Source organism: Rhopalosiphum padi, chromosome 2 (assembly GCF_020882245.1).
Source record: "Rhopalosiphum padi isolate XX-2018 chromosome 2, ASM2088224v1, whole genome shotgun sequence".
Lineage (NCBI taxonomy): Eukaryota > Metazoa > Arthropoda > Insecta > Hemiptera > Aphididae > Rhopalosiphum > Rhopalosiphum padi.
Genome location: NC_083598.1, coordinates 90,746,028 through 90,771,184, shown reverse-complemented (window position 1 = coordinate 90,771,184; position 25,157 = coordinate 90,746,028). Strand labels below are relative to the sequence as shown.

At 26.1% G+C, this 25,157-nt stretch overlaps 1 protein-coding gene across 3 annotated transcripts in view; it reads left to right on the top strand.

Moving 5' to 3' along the window:
* Positions 1–1,915: 1,915 nt before the first annotated feature.
* LOC132921200 (glucose dehydrogenase [FAD, quinone]-like) overlaps positions 1,916–25,157 on the top strand; it is a 28,065-nt gene continuing 4,823 nt past the window's right edge. Inside the window, exons 1-3 of one of the 3 annotated variants that reach the window (XM_060984073.1) lie at positions 1,916–2,147; positions 22,553–22,851; positions 24,436–24,577. In XM_060984073.1, the coding sequence (XP_060840056.1) occupies positions 22,621–22,851; positions 24,436–24,577 (373 nt within the window). In that variant the 5' untranslated portion in view covers positions 1,916–2,147; positions 22,553–22,620. Of the gene's footprint in view, positions 2,148–17,505; positions 17,683–22,552; positions 22,852–24,435; positions 24,578–25,157 lie in introns of those variants that run through there. The other 2 variants (XM_060984074.1, XM_060984075.1) reach the window with 2 other exon arrangements.

Below are 25,157 nucleotides of genomic sequence, written 5' to 3'. Positions count from 1 at the left end.
TTTTTTTTATATTATCTTAAATGTAAAAATAAACACTCTAGTTGTATTTTTTTGCTAAATTCTACTACGTAGACGTACATCGAGACGTCACATCGGTTAGCTTGTTGCGCGTTTTTCATGCTCGAATCCCCGACGAAAAAAAAGTGGTGTGACACATCGATTTGCATGAGAATTTCGCAAGATTATCTGCAGTGGTAGTACCTAATTATTTATTATCTTTTAACATACATGATTAATTAACACATTGTTAAATAATCAAATTACTTTATTTACAATTTTTATTTATAAAAGTTGTAGGTATACTTATTAATAAGAACAAAATAAAATGTTTATCTTATTGAGTCAAAATAATTATGTTACTGAGATATCCAAAAAATTGGAATTATTTAAGTATTAAATACACAAGTCACAAATAGTTGGTTTTTTTTATCTCTAACTTATGATATTATGAATAAAAGTTACCATATTTTATTTATACACCTAAAACACGTAACATGGCAATAAATTATATCACTAAAAGCTCTGTTAACCATAATTGTGTTATTATTTCATCGTTTTAATTACTTTTCAATGTAAAATAATGTGTTAGCTAATCATATAATATGTTAAATTATAACAAAAAACTATCACCACTGTTAATCTTGCAGTGTTTTCATGCAAATCGATGTGTCACACCACTTTTTTTTAGTCGGTGATTCGAGCGTAAAAAACGCGAGAAAAACTCAAAAACGATGTGACGTATCGATACGTATGAGAATTTTGCAAAAAATACAATTAGAGTGTTTATTTTTACATTTAAAATAATATTCTAAAAATAATAAAATAAAATAATTTAATATATATATTATAAATTAATTAAATATTATTTCAAAAGTCATGTTAACAAATTAATTGATTGCATGATAAAAACTATTGAACATATTTGTAAGCCTAAAAATAACAATTGAAATGCTACTAACGAACAAAGGACTTAATAAAAATGAATAAATATTTTCATTAGATAAACAGTCTATTTTGTTTCTGGTAAGTCAACTATTTTATTTACGTTACTTTTGTAAAGAAGTTCTCTACTACGAGACTATAATATAAATATAATACGTATTATACCAGATAATTAATGAATCCTGCCAGCCCTAATTTTTGATTTCAATAATGAATTTAATTAAATTCTAATTTTTGGAATATTTAAGTATACTTAAAAATAGCGTTTTCAAATACTTATATTTTTTATCCTATTTTAAGAATGCTCTGGTGATATACACTTCTTTTTTTTAATGAGAATCACTCTTTTTTCCTATAAATTGTTAATAAGATGACTTTCATGAAAATGTTGATGTTTAGGTACCTAAATCAATTTTTAATTGAGTAATTGTTTAATTAATTAACTTTTTGTACTAAGGGCCAATTTATTTAGAAGATATTGGAAATATAATTATTTGATAATTATAGTGATTAACTTTAATCTATCAAAATTTTATAAATTTTAAAATTAGTCTAAGGATAATAAAATATATTACATCCAATTTTACATCTAAACATTAGATAGAAAATACACGCAATAACTTTTCAAAGTTGAAGAACGATCTATCATGTAAATTTTATTATAAATATTATGTATCACCATACATAAGTATATACACCCTATTTACATTTTATTATAATATATAATAATAATTAATAAATTAACATATAGGAATGTACCTTATTATTTGGGTTGATATATTTACCGTGAGCTACGCGAGAAAAGTCCATGTCAAAAAATCATTGGCCATCATCTAGAATAGAGCTATAATAATATAATAACATCATATACAAATTAATAACGTGTCATAATCCGATTACTAAAATGTATCCATAAGGAATAACTGCGTTGTGGTGGAAGACAACTCAATGTCACAAGGCACGTCGCACATTGTGCGTAACATTCGCGAGTAGTACGCATCGAAGACCCGTACCTTATATCAAAAACAGTATACTTTTTGGGTTCGCACATTAGCTACAAGAAATTTTAATTTGTTCTGAATATGAAGTCTTAATTTTAATATTTATTGTTTAAAATAGAGTATAATATCGTGAGTTTGTGTTTGTGTATACCTATTACCTACGCATGTGTCCAAGTTTTACGAGTGTGCAGTGTTCCAATACTGGTGAATACAATTTTATACTTAAGGCTATTTACAATTTATCACACTAATTAATGATATCATATATTTAAAACTCATTCTTGATTATTTTAAAGCATTAGACTTATATGATATGTGTACATATATTATGAGCATTAAATCGGTATTAACTTGTACAATTGTACAATTAAAAACATTTATAATAATGATAGTATCTAATTTCAATTTGTTGAATTTATTATTAGAAGAGATATATATTTTAGATACAAGATGATTCTTAAAAACGTAAGCATATGTTTTCTCAAAAAGTATTGACGTTTTTAGAAATTTTAAGTCATTACAAAATTTTATTTTTACTTTTTCTATTTTTATCATTATCACTTAATATCGCTTTTAAATGTTTATTGTTTTAAATGATGGCATACATTTTTAATTTTATAATACACTAAAACAAAATATTTTTTCTAAAAAATTCGGTCTAATGCAAAAATGTAAGTTATTACAAGATAGTTAACTAGATATAACTTATAATAGTATTTAAAAATATGGGTAAGCGAAGAAGTGAACCAATATTTTGCGAAGTAGTACCTCTGTGGCTTATATCATACCTCTTCTTTTTGAAATACTTTAAATATTATAATTTTAACCAACTATTAACTACTCGTTCAAAATTCAAGTTTTGCATATCGAAAATCTTCAATGCATATTTCGCTTTGGAATATGAAATTCAAAATATAATATGCTGTCATTATTAAATATAATACTATATAATAAATACATTTTTTTGCCGTAGCTTTGTAACTTCAAATTATATTTAAAAAAAAATATTTCCATAAGCTTGAATGCTTTTTGGAAAATGAGTAACATTTTAATGAACAACAACATTGTAGCTTAGTATAATATTCTATATTGATCAATTCTATTATTTTAATATTTAATTTTATAAACTTAATAATGTTTGATACAACAAACTTATATATATATATATTTATATAAGTACTATTATTATTATTATTACTATTTATTGACAGAAAGAGGTTTTATTTTTTAAATAAAAGATATTTCGATTATTATTGAAATTTGAATAGAAAGTAAATATTTAAAATATTGTTCGAATACATTTCTATATTATATATTTATATTGAACAACTAATAAATTGTTATGGTACCTACTAAAACTATGTATTACAATATTGTATTGTACCTACATTAAATTTATGAATTTAAAATTTTTCTGATTCTGATTTAGGATTCACACAATTTTTCTTAATACATTGATTTTTACCATCAAACAAGCATATTACAATGTCTATAATGACATTAAAAATTAATAGATACGCGTCATAGTAAAAACTTTAAATAATTTAAATTGAAATAATAATTTCATCAAAAAAACATATAAACGTCATGCCAGATTTTTTTAAATGCATAACAATATTATTACGACACTCTTTACCGATCTTGACCTAGATGACAACGAGCCCATTTTTACACTCCAATTAATGTTTCCAGGATTAGGTTATATGCAAATAATTAAAAAAATACGTACACAAACCAATACTAGTTATCAGATAAACAATCAGTTAATACTTTCCAGTAAATACATAATTAAAATATAGGTACTTGCACTTGCATTAGTATTGAATTTTCTTTTTACTGTACAATGCAAATTTAAAGGTGATTTTTGAACTGTGTAACAGTAACGCACTTTTATGATGAAAAAAAAAGTACCTATATATAATAGTACTCTTTAGTTAATTTTAACAACTAATTTTTCAATTACTATATATATTAATAATTTTTTAATCATAACTTTTGTAAAAAGCATATAAACTACATTATAGATATCAATATAACAAATTGAAATACGATGTTTAACAATAATTGTCAATATGTTGAACAATATTTTAATACGAAATAAAGAAGGGCATAACTCTATTTTTAAATGTGGATATTATAATAGGTTTCTCGAGTTGTTTTTTTTAACAATTCGTTAACATTTCTTATTTGAACCGATAAAAAATCATCACTATTATCATTGTAGATAATAGCGCATTTACTAAAATTCATAGAACAAAAACTCGTTTTAATAGTTCTATAGAAAAAACATGTATAAAATTAAAAAAATAAATTATAATTATATTATGTAATGTAATCATATGTATTCTATGATATTTTGTGAACACTTAATTAATTATTCAGTGCCTATACATGTTTAAAACATAACATTACAATTATGCTAAAAATGCAAATTAGCACATATACAGAAGCGATTCAAGCCTAAATATAATTATTATTTGTATTATTTATCATTATTATTCCATGAAAAAAAATCTTATAAACTTACTTAACATATCGATTGCACGATATTGTTCAATAAATACATCCGTTTGCCTGTTTAAGTAACTACATATTAAATCATATTGTTATCTGATGTTGGAACTAGGCAGTAGTACATTGTATATTTCTAAACTTTAGTTTTACTATGATTTATGTTGACTATATCAATTACTTTAAAATCTAAAATTATCTTACATAAAACTTGTTTAACCTTTTTAATATTAAAAAAAAAATATATTTTTAAGAAAATACGGTTGTAAAACTTTGACTAAGAATGTAAATTATTTTTATTAATAATATTTTATTTACATTTCCACACACAAAATTGTATGACATTATCCAGTAGAACTTAAAATTTCAACCAATCTCATATTACCTACATTTTAATTGTATGATAACATTTTTAATAAATCAATATTGTTTTTTTTATTTTTTTTATTCAAACCAACTATTAATAAATATATTGACTTAAAGATAAAATTTATCCATTTCAAAATTATATCTTCAGAATAAAATGATGTAAAACCTCAACATTATTATAGGACACAATAGTAAATGTAATATAATATAAAATTTTGATTGACTATGTTTTATCTTCATCAATTTCATCAGAGAATTAAAATTTAATTATTTTTTTAATTACGTGCAATTTTTTTCAAAGTAAAATAGTTTTGTTGTCAAAAACATGTTTAAATATTTCGATAATTTATGTACAATTGTACCTTTTTTTCTTAAAAAAGATATTATCTATAATCGACAAATGTCCTTGCTGGAGTTCAATGTACATAGGTAATTTAAATTTTCTTTGACAAGTTGATTGCCCTACCAATTTCACTGATCTAGCTGAAAACGCCTTGAACATCATGTATTCATTCAATAGTTTTTGAACTCTGGTTAGGTGTCATATATTTGAAACTAACGTTTTTATAAAAATTTATGATATGGGAAATGGCTACAACTCGTTTGCGTACATTTACCTTTTTTACAACTCGTTTGCGCACACATATTTTGGCTGCCTGTGACAAAAATCACTATTGTCAGAACTCGTTTGCGCACACATTTTTCTTCTCATTTTAACAGGCTTAGGACTGCCTGTTTCAAATTTAAATTACTTGTTATTAATTTGTTTGGTTTTATATACAAATCGTTTTCTGCACTATGTTTAACAGTACTTCTGATTATTTTTCTCGTCATTGTTCGATTATTATACTTTTCATGATTATGGGAGTTGGTTACTTTTATTATTTTATTTAATTTATTAACAATAACACTCGCAGGGCATTTTTTATTAGTACATCTAAAATTAAAATTTCCATTCATTAAAACACGATACTCACTAAATTTATAATTGTCAATATTAAAACATCGTTTTCCTCGACGAGTTTCAAAAATATTAGAAATTTCTACGTCCATATTAAATAGTTTACGTCGTCCAACACACTAGCCACAACTGTACTGAAACTGAACCATACCTAATAAAACTATCCTAAAAGTAGTTTAGAAAATCCAAAATGATATGATCTACACAATCACAATGATATAGTCTACACTTATAAGATAATATTGCTATAAAATATTTGATAATTTGTACTGCAGTACATGTGTGTGAATATGTTGTAATTGTGCGCAAACGAGTGATCTATTTTCAGGTAAATGGCTGATTTCGTCGTGCTCAAACGAGTCATCGATTTTCAGGTAAAAAATTTTGAATGTGCGCAAACGAGTTGCAGCGATAGGAAATTACCCAGATATAATTAAATAATTAATCTCGAAAAACTTATAGTGTCATAATTATATGGATACTCAAAACGAAATTGGAAATTATTAATTAAATATAAGGTAAGGTCAATAATTGAAAGTTTGACGTGTACCATATGTATGATACACAAGGCAGTCAACTTGCTAGATTTTTGTACATCCAGAATTCACGACCATATTTTATCATTAATTGGTCTATCATTGATAGATACTACATAATAATGTGTTGTGAATTGTAATATTTAAACTTAGCGATAATTAACTAGTGTGAAAGTGTGATATAGGTATTTAGATAAATTTTATAATACAGAATTTTTGATTACCTTGAGCAATTACTAATCATAACAGTAAGTAATTGAAATTATATTATATTATAGGTTTACATTGTAAAAACGACGTTTAAACTATAAACTTGATTTTTATCTTTTTCGAATCCGTAAAGATAAATACATAGAACATTGTATCACTTGCAATAATAGTAATTATACATTTTTATAAAATATACGTATACTTATACCTACAGGTAAATTATTCAACATTTTTTCTATGTCATTATTTATAATTATTATACACATCATTGCTGTCATCATAATTTATTATAAAGCCATAATAATATTATAATATAATTACCTATCTATAACAATTTTTATTTTGATATTGAATAACTATAACATACGCATTCGATTAAAAATAATAGCTAAATATTGCAATATATTTGAATATTATTAACTTCCTTAAACAAAACTAGTTAGGTATCGACTAAACAATAATATTATGTAAGCTGATAAATCAATGAAAACATATTAATAAACTATGGAAATGAATCGATGAGACATAAAAATAATACATTTCAGTAAAAGCCTAAGTTTTTTTTATTTATGATAATTCTCAGCAGCAGCGTGGTATTTCCGACCTTGTCTAAGTATTAAATTTGTCTTAGTAAATAAGCATAATCTAATTTTTATCTATTTCATAACGATTGTTATTCCTATATTTATTAGACATTACATTTGCTCATGTAGTAAAGAACGTAAGACCGGGTTCAAATTGTATTGTGTACTATACGATGAGTTTACTGTGAGGGTTAAGGTACAAGTAAAATTAATTAAATGTGAGTACGTCGTATACTCGTATTGGCTATAAAAATTAAATTACAAAATATAATTTAATATACGTGATAAATAGTAAATACTATAATAATTTAAGACTTGTAAAGATTGTACCTTAGTGTCAAATAAAAATTAATTTATGAAGCTACAAAGCACGGTAACCAATAATTAATAACTGTTGTACGGATACTAGGTAACTCAGAAAAATAAATGAAATGAAAGAACAAAATTAACAAACAAGACTCTGCAGTTACATAACAGAAACTCTCCACTACTTGAACAAATCTCCCATTGTAACATAAAAATATTACTGTAAATAAATGATAAAATACGTATTTGGTATAACTGAAATGCAAAACTAAAAGAAATATCAATGAAGAATCGATATAGATGTCAAAACTAAAATAAATAGTAATAATTATGGACTTCGCATATAGATCAAACTAGAAACAACCATTAGTTTTTGATGGCTTTGAAATGTTCACCGATATGTCAGTTCACCTATAATACAGCAGTTATTCTCTTAGTACGAGTAATAGATACATAATGTCATAACAATTAATTATAGCAGAATTAAATGAGTAATAATCGTATTATACTTATAGTTTTTGATGGATTTATACATTTCACTTAGGAGTTATAGGTGCCTAATTTTGGTTTACCGTTTTGTCCAAATCATCAACAAATTCTAGATTCAATTAAATTTATTGAGCAAAGTAATCTAATAAACTAAATGTAATACAATTTTAAATACCTACGTAAAGGGCCAAATACCTACAATGCAAACCATTTTACCAAAACAATTAATATGAAAATAGTAGATATATAACTATAATAGACATAACAGCTATGGTTATAACATATAATTATATATTAATTAAAACTCTAATCAGAACTTGGAAGTATTAATTACAAAAACTGTGTAATTAATAGCTATATTATATTAATATTATATAGGCATGTACGTGTTTGTATACGTGTAAATTTATTTTACAAGTACGTACCTTAAATTGGTCTATTTGTATTAATGGTAAGGTCTATAAACATCTGATTTAGCACCTATGGAAATATTGTAAACATAGTTCATCGTATATGATTCAAATTTTCTAATCACTCGTTGAGTATGGGTATCTACCGATAAAATATATATTTAAAATATAAATTGGTAAAATATCTACGACTATCTCCAATCTTGAGAGTTGAGACTTTGACAGTTATGTAGCTGGATACCAGTTGAACTTATAATTTTCTATATTATACTCATCACACCGATAACAGCTATAAATCATAAAAAATATCCATTAATATTACGAAAAATGAATCGTTCTGGTTATTTTATATGTCACCGACAACTAGCAATTAGCACAACCCCTCTGTGGCTCAGTTTTTCATCTATTAGTTTGATTTGACATTAAAGTATATAATTTATAGGTATTATACAGGAGGTTGGTACTTAGTTTTTTATTGTTTTTTTACTTTGTTTATATTGTACAAACTGCATATGTTACCACACTAAAACCATTGCCATCATTACAGATATTATCTATTTTAAATGTTGAAAACAATTTTTGTCCCTATAAAACCATACAAGCCCACACACGAACTTTGAGAATAATGGATTTTAACAATATGAATTATTTTATATATAACTATATAGTTTTATTTGAATATACAATTTTTTTTGGATGCACATTTTGGCAACACAAGAAAACTTTTAAACTTTTTATATTTTGCCAGGCTAACACTGAGTGGGTTATACGTTTTTCACAATTGATACATTTAAAAGTAAGTTTACATTAGTTTACATTCATTGGTTATATGTAATACGCACACTAGCACGTTGAGCATGTTGTGCGCGTCAACACAGAATAATACTTTATGGTTTTATTTGTGATAGACCAAATTTACACATTAATTTAATTTTTTATTATTATTATTAAAAAGAATACATAGTTTTAAATCAGTATACTATATATAGGTACAATACAATAATTACAAATTATGTTAAATTTTAGATGTAAAATAAGTGTGCAGCAACACCACTTAACATTTTAAAACTCATTATTTAAGTTCTGTTTATAGTAGGTAGCCGGTAGGTAGTATATTTAAAACTAAATAAGCACCTTAATAACGTAGCTATTAACATAAATCTAAATAACCCATTTTCAGTATAAGCCAATGTCTTTGAACAAAATATTTTTCTTAAATACAATATATTTATCATTGTTTTGTAAAAACATTTACTACAATAATTATCAATATTTTTTAAAGTTTTATTTCGTTTGACCTAGTGTGTTCAGAACTCGTTATTGATCAGACCCTATAGTTGCTTCAATACTTAATGTAATTTTAAAGTCAATAATAATAAGTCAAAGTAATTTTAGTACTTGTCTGATATAACTTAATAACTTATAGTTCTAACTTTTTATGACTGAACTGTTCGTTGTATAATTCTTAACTTGGACATACATAAGTTTTAAAATCCTAAATACTTTCGAGCCGACAACATACCACGCTCGTATCCTTCGCTTTTCTAATTGTGTAATGGTGTAATCTGCTTTTACGCTATTCGCGTACCTAGTTAAAATATCATTATGACACACTTATCGAATGCCTAAGTAGGCTACAGGTTATATGTGAAGAAAAATTATGTGACAATGGGCTATATGCGTTTATACGCCCTTGCATCACGAATCACGATCGCATTTGAGAGTAAACACACGTCTTACTCATACAAAACAAAAATCGTGACTAAAAATTACATATTATTATATAAAATTTAAAATACAAATGTTTCAAATTTAACATTTATACATATCAACTAGATTTCCAGCGTTTATAGTCATTTGTGCAATGAGTAGATTAATTTACTGGTAAACTTCGATTTTACTATTGAACTTACATTGTTCATACATATACCATTATAGTGTCTGCGTATATAGGCAAACGATATATTATTTGTTAACGCATCATTTATAATATGGTTCTCTACTCGATAATCAAGTATAGGTAAATATAAATTATTTGATTGTTCTGTCTACAATATTTTAAATTTACTAAAGCAAAAAATAAAAAAAAAAAGATAATCTTGTTCTTTTGAATAATAGATTTCTAGTGTACTTATAATTGAGTAAAGGTCACTGACCACTGTTAAATCTAAGTGCGAATTTGAATTCAATAACAAATAATTATTAGGTGTATACAAAAAATATTTCTGAGCGGGAACGATATGTTAATTTTTATTCTGATGATATTTTATAACTTACTCTTCCATTATTAACGTTCTATTTTAAACTAGTTTTTATCAATAACAGTTAATATATAGTATAATAATTATGTAACAATATTATTATAACGTTATTATATAATATATTAATATTATTAACTTATAAATTATAAGTGAATAGGATCACAATGTGGATAGCATAAAATGTAATAGTCTAATTATCTTGAAAATGTAATCGTATAGGTACGTATATGAAATAATAATATAGGTGCGTGATGACAAAAATGTTAATAAATAAATTTAAATTCCTTACTATTTATGTTTTTAAATTACAATAAAATAACCAAAACCGGTAAAGTAAGTATCACTATTCGTAAAATTAGAATTTTAAACGTTTATAAAAAAAACCGTAACTAAATATTTTAAATATTTTTTTAATTGTAGTTAAAAAAAGTAGATTACCTAACCTAATGCAACCTAAGAATTAAAGAACGATGAATTATATTTTCAGACCTATTGACTAACAAAAAAAAGTTGTGTTATAAATAAATCAAAAAATACTAAAAAAATTTCGAACATTTAAAATGTCTTTAAGTATCATAAAATGAGCCAAAATATTTTAAAAATCATAACATATCTAAAAATTAGTTTTAGGTATTTTTTTTTTTTTGTTTTATATTTTGATCTTTCAAAAGTACCAATAATGCAATAATTGAATAAGATGAAATTTACTGCCAGACACTAGTTTCAGTCATTTAAATATAATTAGGCTAGTTATTTATTTAAATTATTTTAGATTATAATTTCACTGAAGAATATTTTGATGTATTTTTATTTCTATAAAAACACTTTTTTTTGATACCAAAAACATAAGAAATATATATCGAAAAATTTTTATGAAACTGATGATTTTTATTCACAAAATATATCCAATAAAATATATAATCAGATCTTAGTGGTTTTTAATTATTGAATAGTGTTTGGGGCTTGTAAAAATATATTGGGTAATGAGTATGTTAAGGTCATTGTGTAGTTGAGGTTACTTATGAACCATGGGGCAAATATTCGGTTATTGTTCTAAATGATGCTGATCAGAATAACTGCAAGGTTACTATTTTACTGATAACTAAACTATATCCCGGATTTTGATTCCGTAGGTGGTCAATAGCAGGATGAAAGATAATCATGAATATTTATTTCGAATTATCGCAACCATTATATTTTACAATGAGTCAATCATATTATTCATGGTTAGACATAGGAAAGTAAACACATAAAAAACGACAGAGGAATCAATAAAAATAATAATATATTTTACATTAGAACGATACCTTAAAGAAATTTATATTTTTATCGATATATTTTAAGTTTTTTAATCTTTTGATTATCATATAACTTTTAAATTTTATTGCTGGCTACTGGGTAATTTTTCTTTTTATTATATTATCATTCGTGACAAATAATTTTTACATCAAATATGGTTATCATAAATCAATTTTATAGACTGTATAGGTATATATTTTAAATAAAGGAGAAAAAGTGATTAAATGAATGAAGTAGTGAACCAACGTTTTTCAAGGAACCTCGTCTTAATATAATTGTACTTAGTAAAACCATAATTTTTTTCTAACATTTAGTTAACAACATTTTTATGACTTTAAATTATGTAAAAAAATATTTTCAAATACTCACAACTATCCGATGATTTCCTCTTGGCTCTCACGTCATTCGTATTTTATCGAATGTTGTAATCAAAATATTTCCAGACCATAATATTATATAGATACTACAATTCACTTCCATCGATTGACATTGTTCAAGGTTATTAGATATTGTATTAAATTAAATTGCATATAATAAAACAATTATAATAATTCAACATTCTAACACATCCATATTCTATATTTTTTATGTAAAACGACATTTTTTTTCTACGAAATAATTCGATTAAATATTTAATTTCTTTAGTGCAATACGTGATTTCAATCCATAGCAAAATTATTTGTTTGTTATTTATACTGCGGCCTATTTCGAATACACTTGGATATCCTCTGTAGTTCACTGCATGAAAACCAAGTAGATATACTCTGGCATCTTTGCGGGGAAGCATATTTGGTAGTAAGTTTTGTAGAATTTTGGCAAAAGATAAATATATTGTTTTCTCCGTATATCAGACACGTTTTGGAATATGATTACCATAAAATTTTATCGGCTAGATTTCCAGGTTCATATATCTTAATGATTTTTGAAGGTATACAAAGGTATATAATATTACCAATATGAGACATCGGTATAAAATAAAAAATATAAAGAAATTATTGTAAACGGTGTAACAACCTTTTACTTTTTCGGGTTCCAAATCTTGATAGGATCAAAAAGAAATTGCCAGCAATTCGTTGAGAATCAGTTTTTAAATATTCTCTAGGAAGTTCAATCGATATAGATAGACACTTCAAAGTAGGTAACAAAAACATCTTCTCCAACAATAGATTAAAATTATTTATTCGTGAATACATATTTTAGTGGTTTTTAAGTGTATATAAATCCAATACCTATTTAATTCAAACAAAGTGAACAATAAATTATTATAGGTAGGTACTATTGTCAAAAATAAAAATAATTATTTTGTTTTTATATATTTTAAAAACACCGATATAACCGAGTAATAAGTACCAATCATCTGTAATCAAAAAAATAAATTAATCATTATTAATAATGATGCAATGATTTTTTTATGAAAACATTATGTATAAATTGTAATTTAAAAATTTAACGTAACTATAGTACATACTTTATAAAACATTTCTAGGTTAACAATTCGTGCTCTTGTATATTGTATTTTTTGCTGATGAATATTATTTATTTTCATTGTTAACAAAATATTTTTTTTACATTTTATATCCATTTCTGTCCAGTTACTGCTATACAATGAGAATATTACAGAATCTATCTAAAAAAAAAAAAAAAAAATGTATAAAGTATAGAATAGTTATTTAATGTTCAATACGAATTACCAATTATTGTAATTCGTATAGAATACTTATAAATTTTATTTTAGCTTTTGTATGAAAAACGTATTACTTTATGTACCTATTATTAAATAATTTGTAATTTTTTTATTTCATTAAATAAATTATATAAATTTGAAATTACTTTATTGTGCAAGACATCAATTAGATAACACATCAGAAACATTAGTGTAATACTGATAATTAATGATAATAAACATTTTATCAATGCATATCCAACAGATATCATAAACTGTGTATCAAAATCAAGCACAATCTGGAAAAAATTTTAAATAATTATGTATACATTTAACTTTAACTATTACCTATAAATACAAAATGTATAACATAATGTATTAAGCATAGGTAAATTAATGTCATATACAAATAAGGTATGTATAATAACGCTGTGCTAAAATAGTTTTTTTTATCTGTTGTTATCAAGTGTAAGTATCCCATAATTTTCATACCACTAAAATAAACCAAAGTATTATAATTGTACTGGATACTATCCACAATTCTAGTAACATCGGTTTTTGAAATATTGCTAAAAATTCTCCATATTTCCTATGAATATAAAATTATTGAATTAAAAGATTAAAATAATAAATTATATATTTAATTACATTTCACATTTATTTTAATAATAAAAAAACAAAAATAACACTTACTTCATAACTTTTTGATGGTTTTTTATAGTTGTTATTAAATCATCATAAACAGCTAAATGATGTTCATTTGTATGTAATTTATAATTCATGCTATCATTACAATCTACAAGAAAACAACATTGATATTCTTTAAACTGTGTAAGGTATAAAATAATTTAATTACTGCAAAAATTGTTTATAATGTCATTCAATGTATTAATCAAAATAAATAATAATAACCGATTGTCATTATAACCAAAATAATAAAATAACATTTAAAAATCGATTATAAATTTATTTTAACATAATATTGTATTAAAATGAATATGTTATATTTTAATCATTAAAAATGATGACTTCAATACTTACATTAAAAAAATTGTATTATTATTTTAAAATTAAACATACATTGCATTTAAAAAAAAAATTGTTTTTTAGTTTGTGCTTTGTTTGTATAAAAATAATTTAGTTATTCATATATATTTTTCGAATATAACTAAAAATAACCGTCATAACATCCGACTGATCATTATACAAACGTCATAATAACCGATACAAATTAATAATTATTAAATGCAATAAAAAAGTTTTTCCGGAATCTTCAATTATTAAGGTCAATACACCAGGTTTGTCATTAATCATTATCAGTGGCGTACAAATAGGGGGGGGATAACTCTCCCCCCTAAGTTCAGGTCTAAGTACGCCACTGGACTCATTATATTATTATGATCGGTATCATTACAAATGGTTTCTACTGTATGATACAAACTTGTATAAAAAATAAAATACTGAATTGAGATACAAATTTAACTCCCCAGTATAACTGTAAAAAAGTTGAAAATTTACACTTACTATTAATTGGAAAATGCGGCGTTGTATGTCCGATCAATTCATACGCGTTGCAAATAATTTGTAACTGACAAGATATTGCTAAGCACAGCGTTATCAAAATGGTATCAAAAATAAAGATGGAAAGTAGTAGAATTACCAAACAAGATAATTCGATGATGTAAAATACATTAAAATATGTGTTATATATTTCTTCTGAGAAAATCGCATACAGATTAAAAATGTTCAGATGATACTTTCTGAATGAACCATCATCATTTTTTATCATTACAAATTTGTTATTAAATGCCTTTGGATACGTTGCCATACAGATCAGATATAAAATAATTAATACTGTAAATATGTACGTCACCCATATGATACGATTTCGCCACAAATTTAAAATACGTCTGAACTGGCAGTCGTATTTCGTGAAGTTGAATTGCGTGATCGATAAGCAATTCCATATATCTTTCGAGTAGCGGGCAACAACATACAGTTTGTAGTTACCGAAAAGTATGTTTATCATAACCGTTAAATTGAACAGGGCCTCGACTGTGTTGTTCGTCCAAAAATAATAGACACTTGAGCAACTTATTGCTGATATGAGACATTGGTATAACATCAAAAGTATAAAAATACTGTTGTAAATGGTATAACGGTCCTTTATTTTTTCTCGATCCAAATTTTGATAGAACCAAAGGGAAATTGCTAGCAACTTGTTGGCAATTAGTTTATTATCATCGCTATTCTCCATAATTTTTTATGGTTATTAAGTACCTTTATCTCTTGTCTGTCTACAAAAATACCAACATTGCATAAACTAAATATTTATTAATTACATAAAATAATAGGTATAATAATTAACAAAAATACCTTTTCAGAAAATTAGGTTATAATATTATAATGTTATATTGTTTTAACATAAACACAATTTTCAAAAATCGATTTATATTTTTTACTGCTTTTTTAATGAACATTACATTACAATAAGTAAATTAAGTATTTAATATTTTATTTTAATCATACAAAAAACGCCTCATAAAAATAATGAAATTTGGTTAAGAAATTGAATTGTTCACCTTTATACAATTGCGACCATAAACATTTGAGACTGACTAATAAAACGTGAATGCGTAATGTATGTGCATTGGTACCTTTTAAAAAAGAAATTCAATAAAAATACGATTTATAATTTATACGGAATGCTCTATAATAATAGCTCTTAAATAATTATTATCTTTTTTCCTTTCATTATTTATTTAAAGGCACCTATGTAAATCGAATGTACAAGTAGCAAATAAGCAGTTTTTCAAAATAGAGAAATTCATTTTTTTTAACGATAAAAACTACAATGTAAATGTTTAAAGATTTTTTAACATTAGTTTATAAATAATTTAGTTATCAGCAGTTGAAAATAATTTTTTTAATTTATAATTTATATTCAGTACTTATACTTACTTACCTAGTGCAGTATTTTTTTTTGGAATTTCGAGCGTGTCTATGCGCAATTATTGAATTTATGCAGATATAAAACACAAATAATAATTTATATAAAATTAACAATATTACAAGGCACGTGATATAGAGAAATACATAAAATATTTAGGTATATACACAGTATAATATAGATTTTTACATATAAATGCGTAATAAGCTATACAGAACAGAAATGATTATATGTCTAATATTACCAATAGGAAATAATATAAATTATAGAAATAAACAAAACATTTAAAATTAATAAGATCAAAGTATTTTAAAATTCAAATAATACTATCATAGTAATAGTATCATGATATTCAATTTGTTCGAACGCGGATCTATTTTCCCATTATTGAAACTCGTTAATTTCCCCCAGATCATGCAACGGGTGGCGAATCTTCTCCGGCCGGTTTTACCCCCTCTCTCTTCGAAGTTCGCCACCGTACCGTCTGCCGTGAGTGCTAATTTTTATATATGCTGTGCCGCCAGCCTTTACATATATATGACACTTTTTTCCTGGCGTTCGAGCCCGACGCATCGTTGCGTCCGCTCGCCGCCTCGCACCGTGTTGTGTGGCAAAACCGCGTGTGCGGTAAATGCGTTTGTATGCATATTTTAAGCCGTTGTGCCATTTTGCGAACTTATACGCGTTCCTTACCAGCGGTTGACCGCAACGTGCGGTATACCTTTTCGCTGACCGTGTGCTTTGCGTATCGTCGCCGCAGTAGTGTTTTTGTGCGTCTTGCTCCGATCGCGTGTGCCGTCGAGTGACCATTTTCGAATTGGTCCTCGTCCCAATATTTCGGACATTGTCGATCCGAGTCGCCAGTCGTTTTTCTGCACGTCATTGCCCCGTTTGGCCGTGCGTGTGTGCGTACACAATAATATTATATTTATATTCACGTCGCCGCTGTCCGTGGGCGTCGCGTACACACAGAACCTTATATATATATATATATATATATATATCATAGTTATATCTAATCGTTTTGTCGTTCTTATTATAAGAGCAATATACGCATAATATACACGTATACACGTATAATACGTGTGGATACACAATCTTTATATATATAAATACATTCGCGCCGCCGTTGGTGTGCGTCGTGTATCGGTGCGGTGCCCGAACTACAAGGCGAAGATTGAGCAGTGTCGGTATCGTAATATTGTATTATTGTATTATTTGTATTTATATTGTTCTAATTTATATAATTATTATACCTGTAACATTAATTCTATTATTAGTATCTTATGGGCGCCCACCTTTATTAGGATACTTAAGTCCGATTGTGTCAATTATATTATTTTCTATTTCTTTAATATACATTTTTGGTGGTGTTATATGCATATTGAAGTGCTATTATAATAAATATATACCGGGTAACCCATTCCCGTTTCCAACATCTCGCGAGTCGTGTCCGATAACCGCGAATTTCCAAAAGTAGGATCGGACACGGCGCCAACACAAGTGTAGTTATTATTATTATTATTTTAATTTTCTGAAAGAATGAATATTTTTTTATTTAAATTGTATCTATTTGTAGTGGTAAATTTGTTTATTATTATTTATTTTTATACAATCATAGATCGATGCAAATTTGGTATAATAAACGTATATTATATTTACAGTAAACAGTACTTAAGTCTTAAACTGTTTAATATTGGTGAAAACTTGATTTAGAGAAGCCAGCCGCTGACAACGCTCGTAAAAATTTAGATAAAAATCACAAAGGACTTAGGTATACTTTTTTCTTTTTTACCTCTTAGAGGAATTGTTAGAAGTTGGTTGAGTGATTTAGAGACACATTTTGTAAAATTTGATTTCTAACATAAAATGGTGTATTTGTGATTAGTTGTACGATTTTGTTTTAGGTTATTTGAATTTTGATTAAGCGAGATATAACTCGAGATTTGGATAAGTTAGGAAATTGTCTACATGTAAACACAGGTAAAATTTTATTTGATACTTGTGCAATGTATATTGTACATGGCTTGGAAGTTTTTTACAAGATATTTTAGAGTGCCTGAAACGGATATTAAAATGTTGTTCAGTGTTAAACATAGAAATAAGTCATGTTTGAGTATCCTAGTAGGTACCTATGATATTATATTATATGATGATTTATATTAATTATTTTTACCTTCCACTTTTTATATCACAGTTCATGATGCTTGTGTGTTTTAATGGACATAACTTTGTCGCTGCTAGCATATTAAGCTACACATTGTTGTACCTACCTATTTAGTGTTGTGTCGGTAGAAGTTTAAGTAGACTAATTTTCTATAAAAAATATTAAATAGGAGTGAAGCAGCTAATTTTAATTTGCTCGATCTTGGTTTAGAAAATAGACGTGATATCATAAAATCGAAAAAAATCGGGAAACCTATTTGTTTTTCGTTGTAGTACATTTATGACTTTTAGTATTGAGAGATAAATTTTTTTAGGGGTTGATTTCATTACTTCATTTGATCATAGGTGAAGTCGTAAAGTTCATCACGAATCACATCTGGAAAATATTTTTCGGAATAGCTGATAAGAACGAAATTGCTAATTGCTTATTCGTTAAAGAAATGTTTACATTGTTTTCCATGTACAATGTTTAGTCCGTTTACATTTTTTGAGATGTTTTATTTTTACTAAGAACGTTAAGATTAGCGTTTAGGCCGTTCAGGAGACCTGTGTAGTAACAATCTATGATGATGCATACTTATAGCATACCTACCTAATGTTTATTACAAGTAGGTAGGTATACAAACTTGTTGTCCACAACGTCTATCTTTAGCAATTTCTGTTGCAGCAAAATATTTTACGATTTATATCTATTTTATTAATATATTTTTGTAAAATTGCCCTAACGGGTTAATTAATAAAAAAAAAAAATATAATATATATAATTATATTATATATTGTAGTGTGGTTTCCAATGTGGTTTCCAAATGAGTAATGACCAACACTACCTATAATCTCAGGACAATTTACTTTATGATATAGTATTAAAAATTAGCAATTTGCAAATATAGATGGGGGGAGAGTTCGGCAATTGGCAAGAGGTAGGTTGCGAAATATTATTACAATATTTAATAAATAATATGCTCTTTAACACTTTGAAATTAATTATAAACTTAAATCTCCGAAAATCTTGTGAAATCTGCATACCTCCTACCATCTAATACAGAATAAATGCAGAACGTCTGAAAATGTGTATTCATTTTGATCCATTTGCTCAATGCATCGTTGTTGGGTCGTCTGACAGATACCTATTCTGATTCAACTTCTTGATTCTGAGAACTTAACAATAGCTAATTTTCCTTTTTATAATACAGTAACACCTCGATAAGACGGAACTTCGGTAAAACGGAAACCCTGGTAATACGGACAATTTATTTGGTACTTTTTTCAAATTTCATTTTTTTGAACCCCGTCAAATGGAAACCCTGTTAACACGGAAAAATAGCATGGTCCCAAGCGATTCTGTCCTATCGAGGATTTACTGTATATACCAATGACTATATACACTATAGGTTATACTGAATTTGGCACCAAGGTCGTTTGTCGTAAGTTTATATTTATTATAAAAAATATAATATAATACAACACAAACGCGTTATAAACATTACTAAACAACACAATAAATTAACCATTTAAATAATAATTTCTATGGATTAGTTTTAATTTACATAAATAATTCATAAACATAACCTAGGAAACCATTTACATTTAATTCATTAAATAATTCAAAGATGTGAGTTTTAATTACTTTTAAATGTTATTAATATTGTATAATAGATATTATAAAAACAAATAAATTCTAATTACATAGTACCTAATTAGGGAAATAATATTATGTATCTTAGTATCTAATAATATATCAGAAAAATATAATTGATGATTTTTTTATGACCTCCAGATAATTTCAAAAATTTAAAACGTATGTAGCCATATAGGTATCATTATAATATACGTGTACACTAGTATAGGTAAATGTATAATATTATAAAAAGTTGCTACTTATGTTCTTAATAATCTATTTTAATTATTTTAATATTCATAATATCTTATTTACTATAATTTATGAATTATAAGTTAAAAATCTTTACTTACTGTTTTTATGTTACAATAAGTGCGAGTTCAATGATTTTTCAAATCCTTGAATTTAGGTAGGTAATTTTAAATTAAAAAATAAGTGTAATTCAAATTATATTCATTACCATTCTAAATATCAAATTTTTATTGATATTTATCAAATCATAAACATAATTTATTTAATTTTACATAATTTATCTAATTTTGTTATATATTTTAAAAGGATTTAGATTGTCCAAAAGAATTCTTCAATTTTCAATAAAGGTTATTTTTCCAAACACTTAACCTATGGAAATGTAACAAATAAGTCATCAAATGATGAATTACCTACTTAATATCTACTTAAGTACAATAAATGCATAATATTTATTTACAATCTATGCAAATGCTGCAATAGAATTATTAAGGAAAACCAGGCGCGTAGCCAGGGGGGGTGTTATAGATGTAGTTATAACCTGCCCCTCAGTCGTGGTATACTTATGTCTTATCTGTACAATAATGGTATCAACAGATAAAAAACAAAAATCCTAAAATTGCTACGGAAGCTTTCATTAATTGCAATTACGAAAATATATTTCTTACTGTTCATCGACTATTAAAAATATTGATTACTTTGCCAGTAACAACTGCAAGCAGTAAAAGGATGTTTTACCTCATAATGCCGCTTGAAAACATAACTGAGAAACGCAACTGATGAAAATCGCTTGAACGGCTTAGCAGTTATGAATATTCATCGAGATTTAGTCGTAACCACAGATGAAAATAATAGATACATTAGCTTTAAAAAGTCGACGCATTAATAAGAAGATGTCATATGCTTTTATTGATATTATAATTATTAATTTTAAAGTGAATTATATATAATAGCTATAGCTATGTAAAATATTATAACATCTTTAAAATGTTCATAACTCACTTTAAAATGATAGTATTAATAAAACCATATGACATTACCTAGCTAGATAATATTCTTAGCTTTAAATTTGATATTAGTTAAATCTACTCTAATATTTAAGCTAACATCACACAATGTGTTCTTCTGAATACATATTTGCTATAATGTATGTTAGTAAGACAGAGACAACACATGCGGGTGTAACGTCCTCTTAAGATAATTTAAAAATAAAATTTGTTTTTTTATCAATAATAATAATAATTAAATTTTTTCTCATAAACCATTATTTATTCACTTGTAATGTGTTCGTCAATAAAGTATACGTAAAGTTATTAATTTTATGTGTATAATTTTGTCAATTACTTTTGAATAACACCTCCCCTTCCTTTGAAATTCCTAGCTACGCGCCTGAGGAAAACAATTTTGTATTAATAAATATTAAAAAAAGATGACTATGAAAATGGAAAGAAACAAATGTTGTTTTGTAATAAATTCTAATAATATAAAATAATTTTTTTCGGAAAACATTAAAACTTTTTGAGATAGTGAACTAGATACTTAAAGAAATAAAGAACCACCCTGTGTGAGTAACATAATGGCATAGTGTCAATATGACGTCATTATAATATTTATAATACTCACAGGGAACAAAATATTCCAATGCATTACGAATTTGTGCATAATTTGGGTCAATATTGTATTATTGGTTTTATAGATTTGAGTCAAGTTTGACGACCTTATTTTAGCCATACCTACCTATCATTATTTTTACTTTTACCGCCTGTATTTAAAACGTATTTAATATGATGTTATAATTACATGGTGGGAAATTAAAAATTATTAATCATAGGTATAAAACAAGCGACGTGTAAAGCTAGCTCTTATAAATTATAGTTCTTACCCATACAAATTAACTACAAATAAAATATACTTCTCTGATTTATTCAATCACAATAATATATGGTTTTGAAAATAACAGTTCAAAATGCGTATTAAAAAAAATGAAAACCCAATAATCACCATTAGACTCGTGTGTAATGTTGTAGGTGTGTACGGATTAAGGATATTACTGACTTGTGGTTTCTGCGAATGACCCTCTGCGAACAGATACCTAATGTGGAAGCCGGCCATCGTCTTTCTGCTGTTCGCAGCACATGTCAGTCAACTGGATAGTACGGTCACAGAATATCCTCCACTTTTCGAAGACTTATATAATTACTTACTGGAAGGCATAGATTATGTTAAACGTCAGACGCGGGACGAACGATACGAGTTGAAGGAATATGATTTCATCATAGTTGGCGCTGGTTCTGCTGGAGCAGTAGTGGCCAATCGACTGTCGGAAGTAAGCGAACATATTATTATTGTCACATGAATTATGAATATGTTATGGACTATAATATTAATCATTTCTTACATTTTATTTACCTATAGGCTGATAGGCTGCGTTGTGTAGTATCTGGACAATAGTATTTAAATTTAAATATATTTTTAGTTTTGAATTAGGGCACTAACCTACATTTTCTTAAATACCTAACTACCTACTTATATTTATGTATTATTTTAAATATTTTTTTTTTTTAGAAAAGTTTAATTAGAAAAATATTATTACCCACTACAATAATAATTATATTTAGTGTAAGTAGGTGGCGATCATGACAAAAAAAAATCAACATGACGGATGATAACTTTTAAAATATTATGTTTCTGAAGTGCAATAAACAATTGTTTAATAAATAAACATAAATTACCATATTTAGTATAATACATTAATATATTATTTTTATTAATATTGCTATTGAACGTTATAATTACAAACCTATGAAATAGGTACTAAAAGTATAGTAGATTCTCGTTATGTTGAATCTCAAGGGGAACGTGAAAAAGTTCAAGATATCGAAAACATCGAGATATAGAGTTTTATTAAATTCTTAAAAAGTTAGTAAATAATTTGAATACTTAAAATGCATAATTTTAATACTTAAATACTATATGCATATTATCAATAAATTACAATAATGAATAAATTATTATTTTTTTTTTAAATTTGTCTTTTAAGTTTATTTAATATTAGGTACTTTAGTGTTTGTAAGAATATAAGAATTAATTGTAAGGACATTTAATTTACGCTTATTTTTCATTTCACTATATTGTACACGAATGACTACAAGTATTGACTACAAACCCGTGAAATCACAACCACATGAATGCACTACTGAATTATTTGTTCTTATAGTACCTAATAAAAATATAATTTGTGTAGGTATTCGAGATTACGAAAAACGATTTATTTTATTTTTCGAGTTATCGAGAGCAAAATGCTATTAAGTGTAATGGTAGTTTCAAAGGGATTTCAAAGTAGTTCGAGATAGGTAACGAAAAATTCGAGATAGCGACGTTCGACATAATGAGTATCTACTGTACTTGAGTTTGATTAGTACCTACCTACCTATTTTTAAATATTTGAAAAAAAAATATTCTTTACATTACGATACCTAAGTATAATAAATTACCTTATACTTTAGAACACTTTTAGAGATATTTTGTTGAACTTTATTTGTATGTTTGTTTTATTGGTAAAAAGCTCATATTAAATAAATACAAAATAAATAAAGTAGGTAAACTAAAAATAACATTTATGGTAAAATATATGAGTGCTGAAACGTCATCGACTGACATTCAAGCATAGCCCAAATAATTATTTTATCAATAAATGTTGACATTAGTACATAACCTAACCACAGTTGTTGCAATACTTAGGCTAGGTTACAATGAGCGACGAGAAGGTACTTATTGAATAACTTAACATAATTATAATAATTAATAAGCAACTATTATTGACGACTGAAGAGACGGTTCGGTTTTGTGTCCCAACAAATAACAATGCGAATCAACAGATGATACAATAGCACGCCTACGCTTGTTTCAGGTGTACGCATGGAATGTATTGTTGATAGAAGCCGGCGAAGAAGAACACTACGTGATGGACATCCCTCTGCTAGCCAACATGCTACAGTTCACCGATGCTAATTGGAAGTACAAAACAATGCCTTCTGATAACTATTGTATAGGTAATACACTAGATTTATGTACAAATAAAGAGTATAATATTTTATTTAGTAAGTTCCTAGGGGTACATATTACGAATTTATCAAATTATTAGCTTATATAATATGTATACAACTATACAAGTATAGGCGTATTAATTATTCATCGACAACAATATTACATATCCATTTAATAAATATTATCATAAAATATTTAAGTAGGTACCTATTAATTTTATTAAAAATCTATAAATTGCTTCAAACCTAATAGTTATTAAATCATGAACTGTAATACAGTGAAATCTGACTTAACGGACAAAATGACCAGGTCCCAGCAAAAAGATAGGCATTTCAATGTATTTCGATCTGTCTATAACGGACTCTTTATATTACGGACACGGACATTAATATTTTACCACGATGATTTCATAACGGACAAAAATCCTAGTTCAAATCTAAATGTAATATCATATTATGTATGTACAAACTACGAAACAGCTTCATTACAGAGCGCAATCAAGTACATGTGAAAACATAGATTACGACCGATTGCATTATCGCCAATTTCGATAACGTTAATTGCAAGTACCTACCTATTGAATTT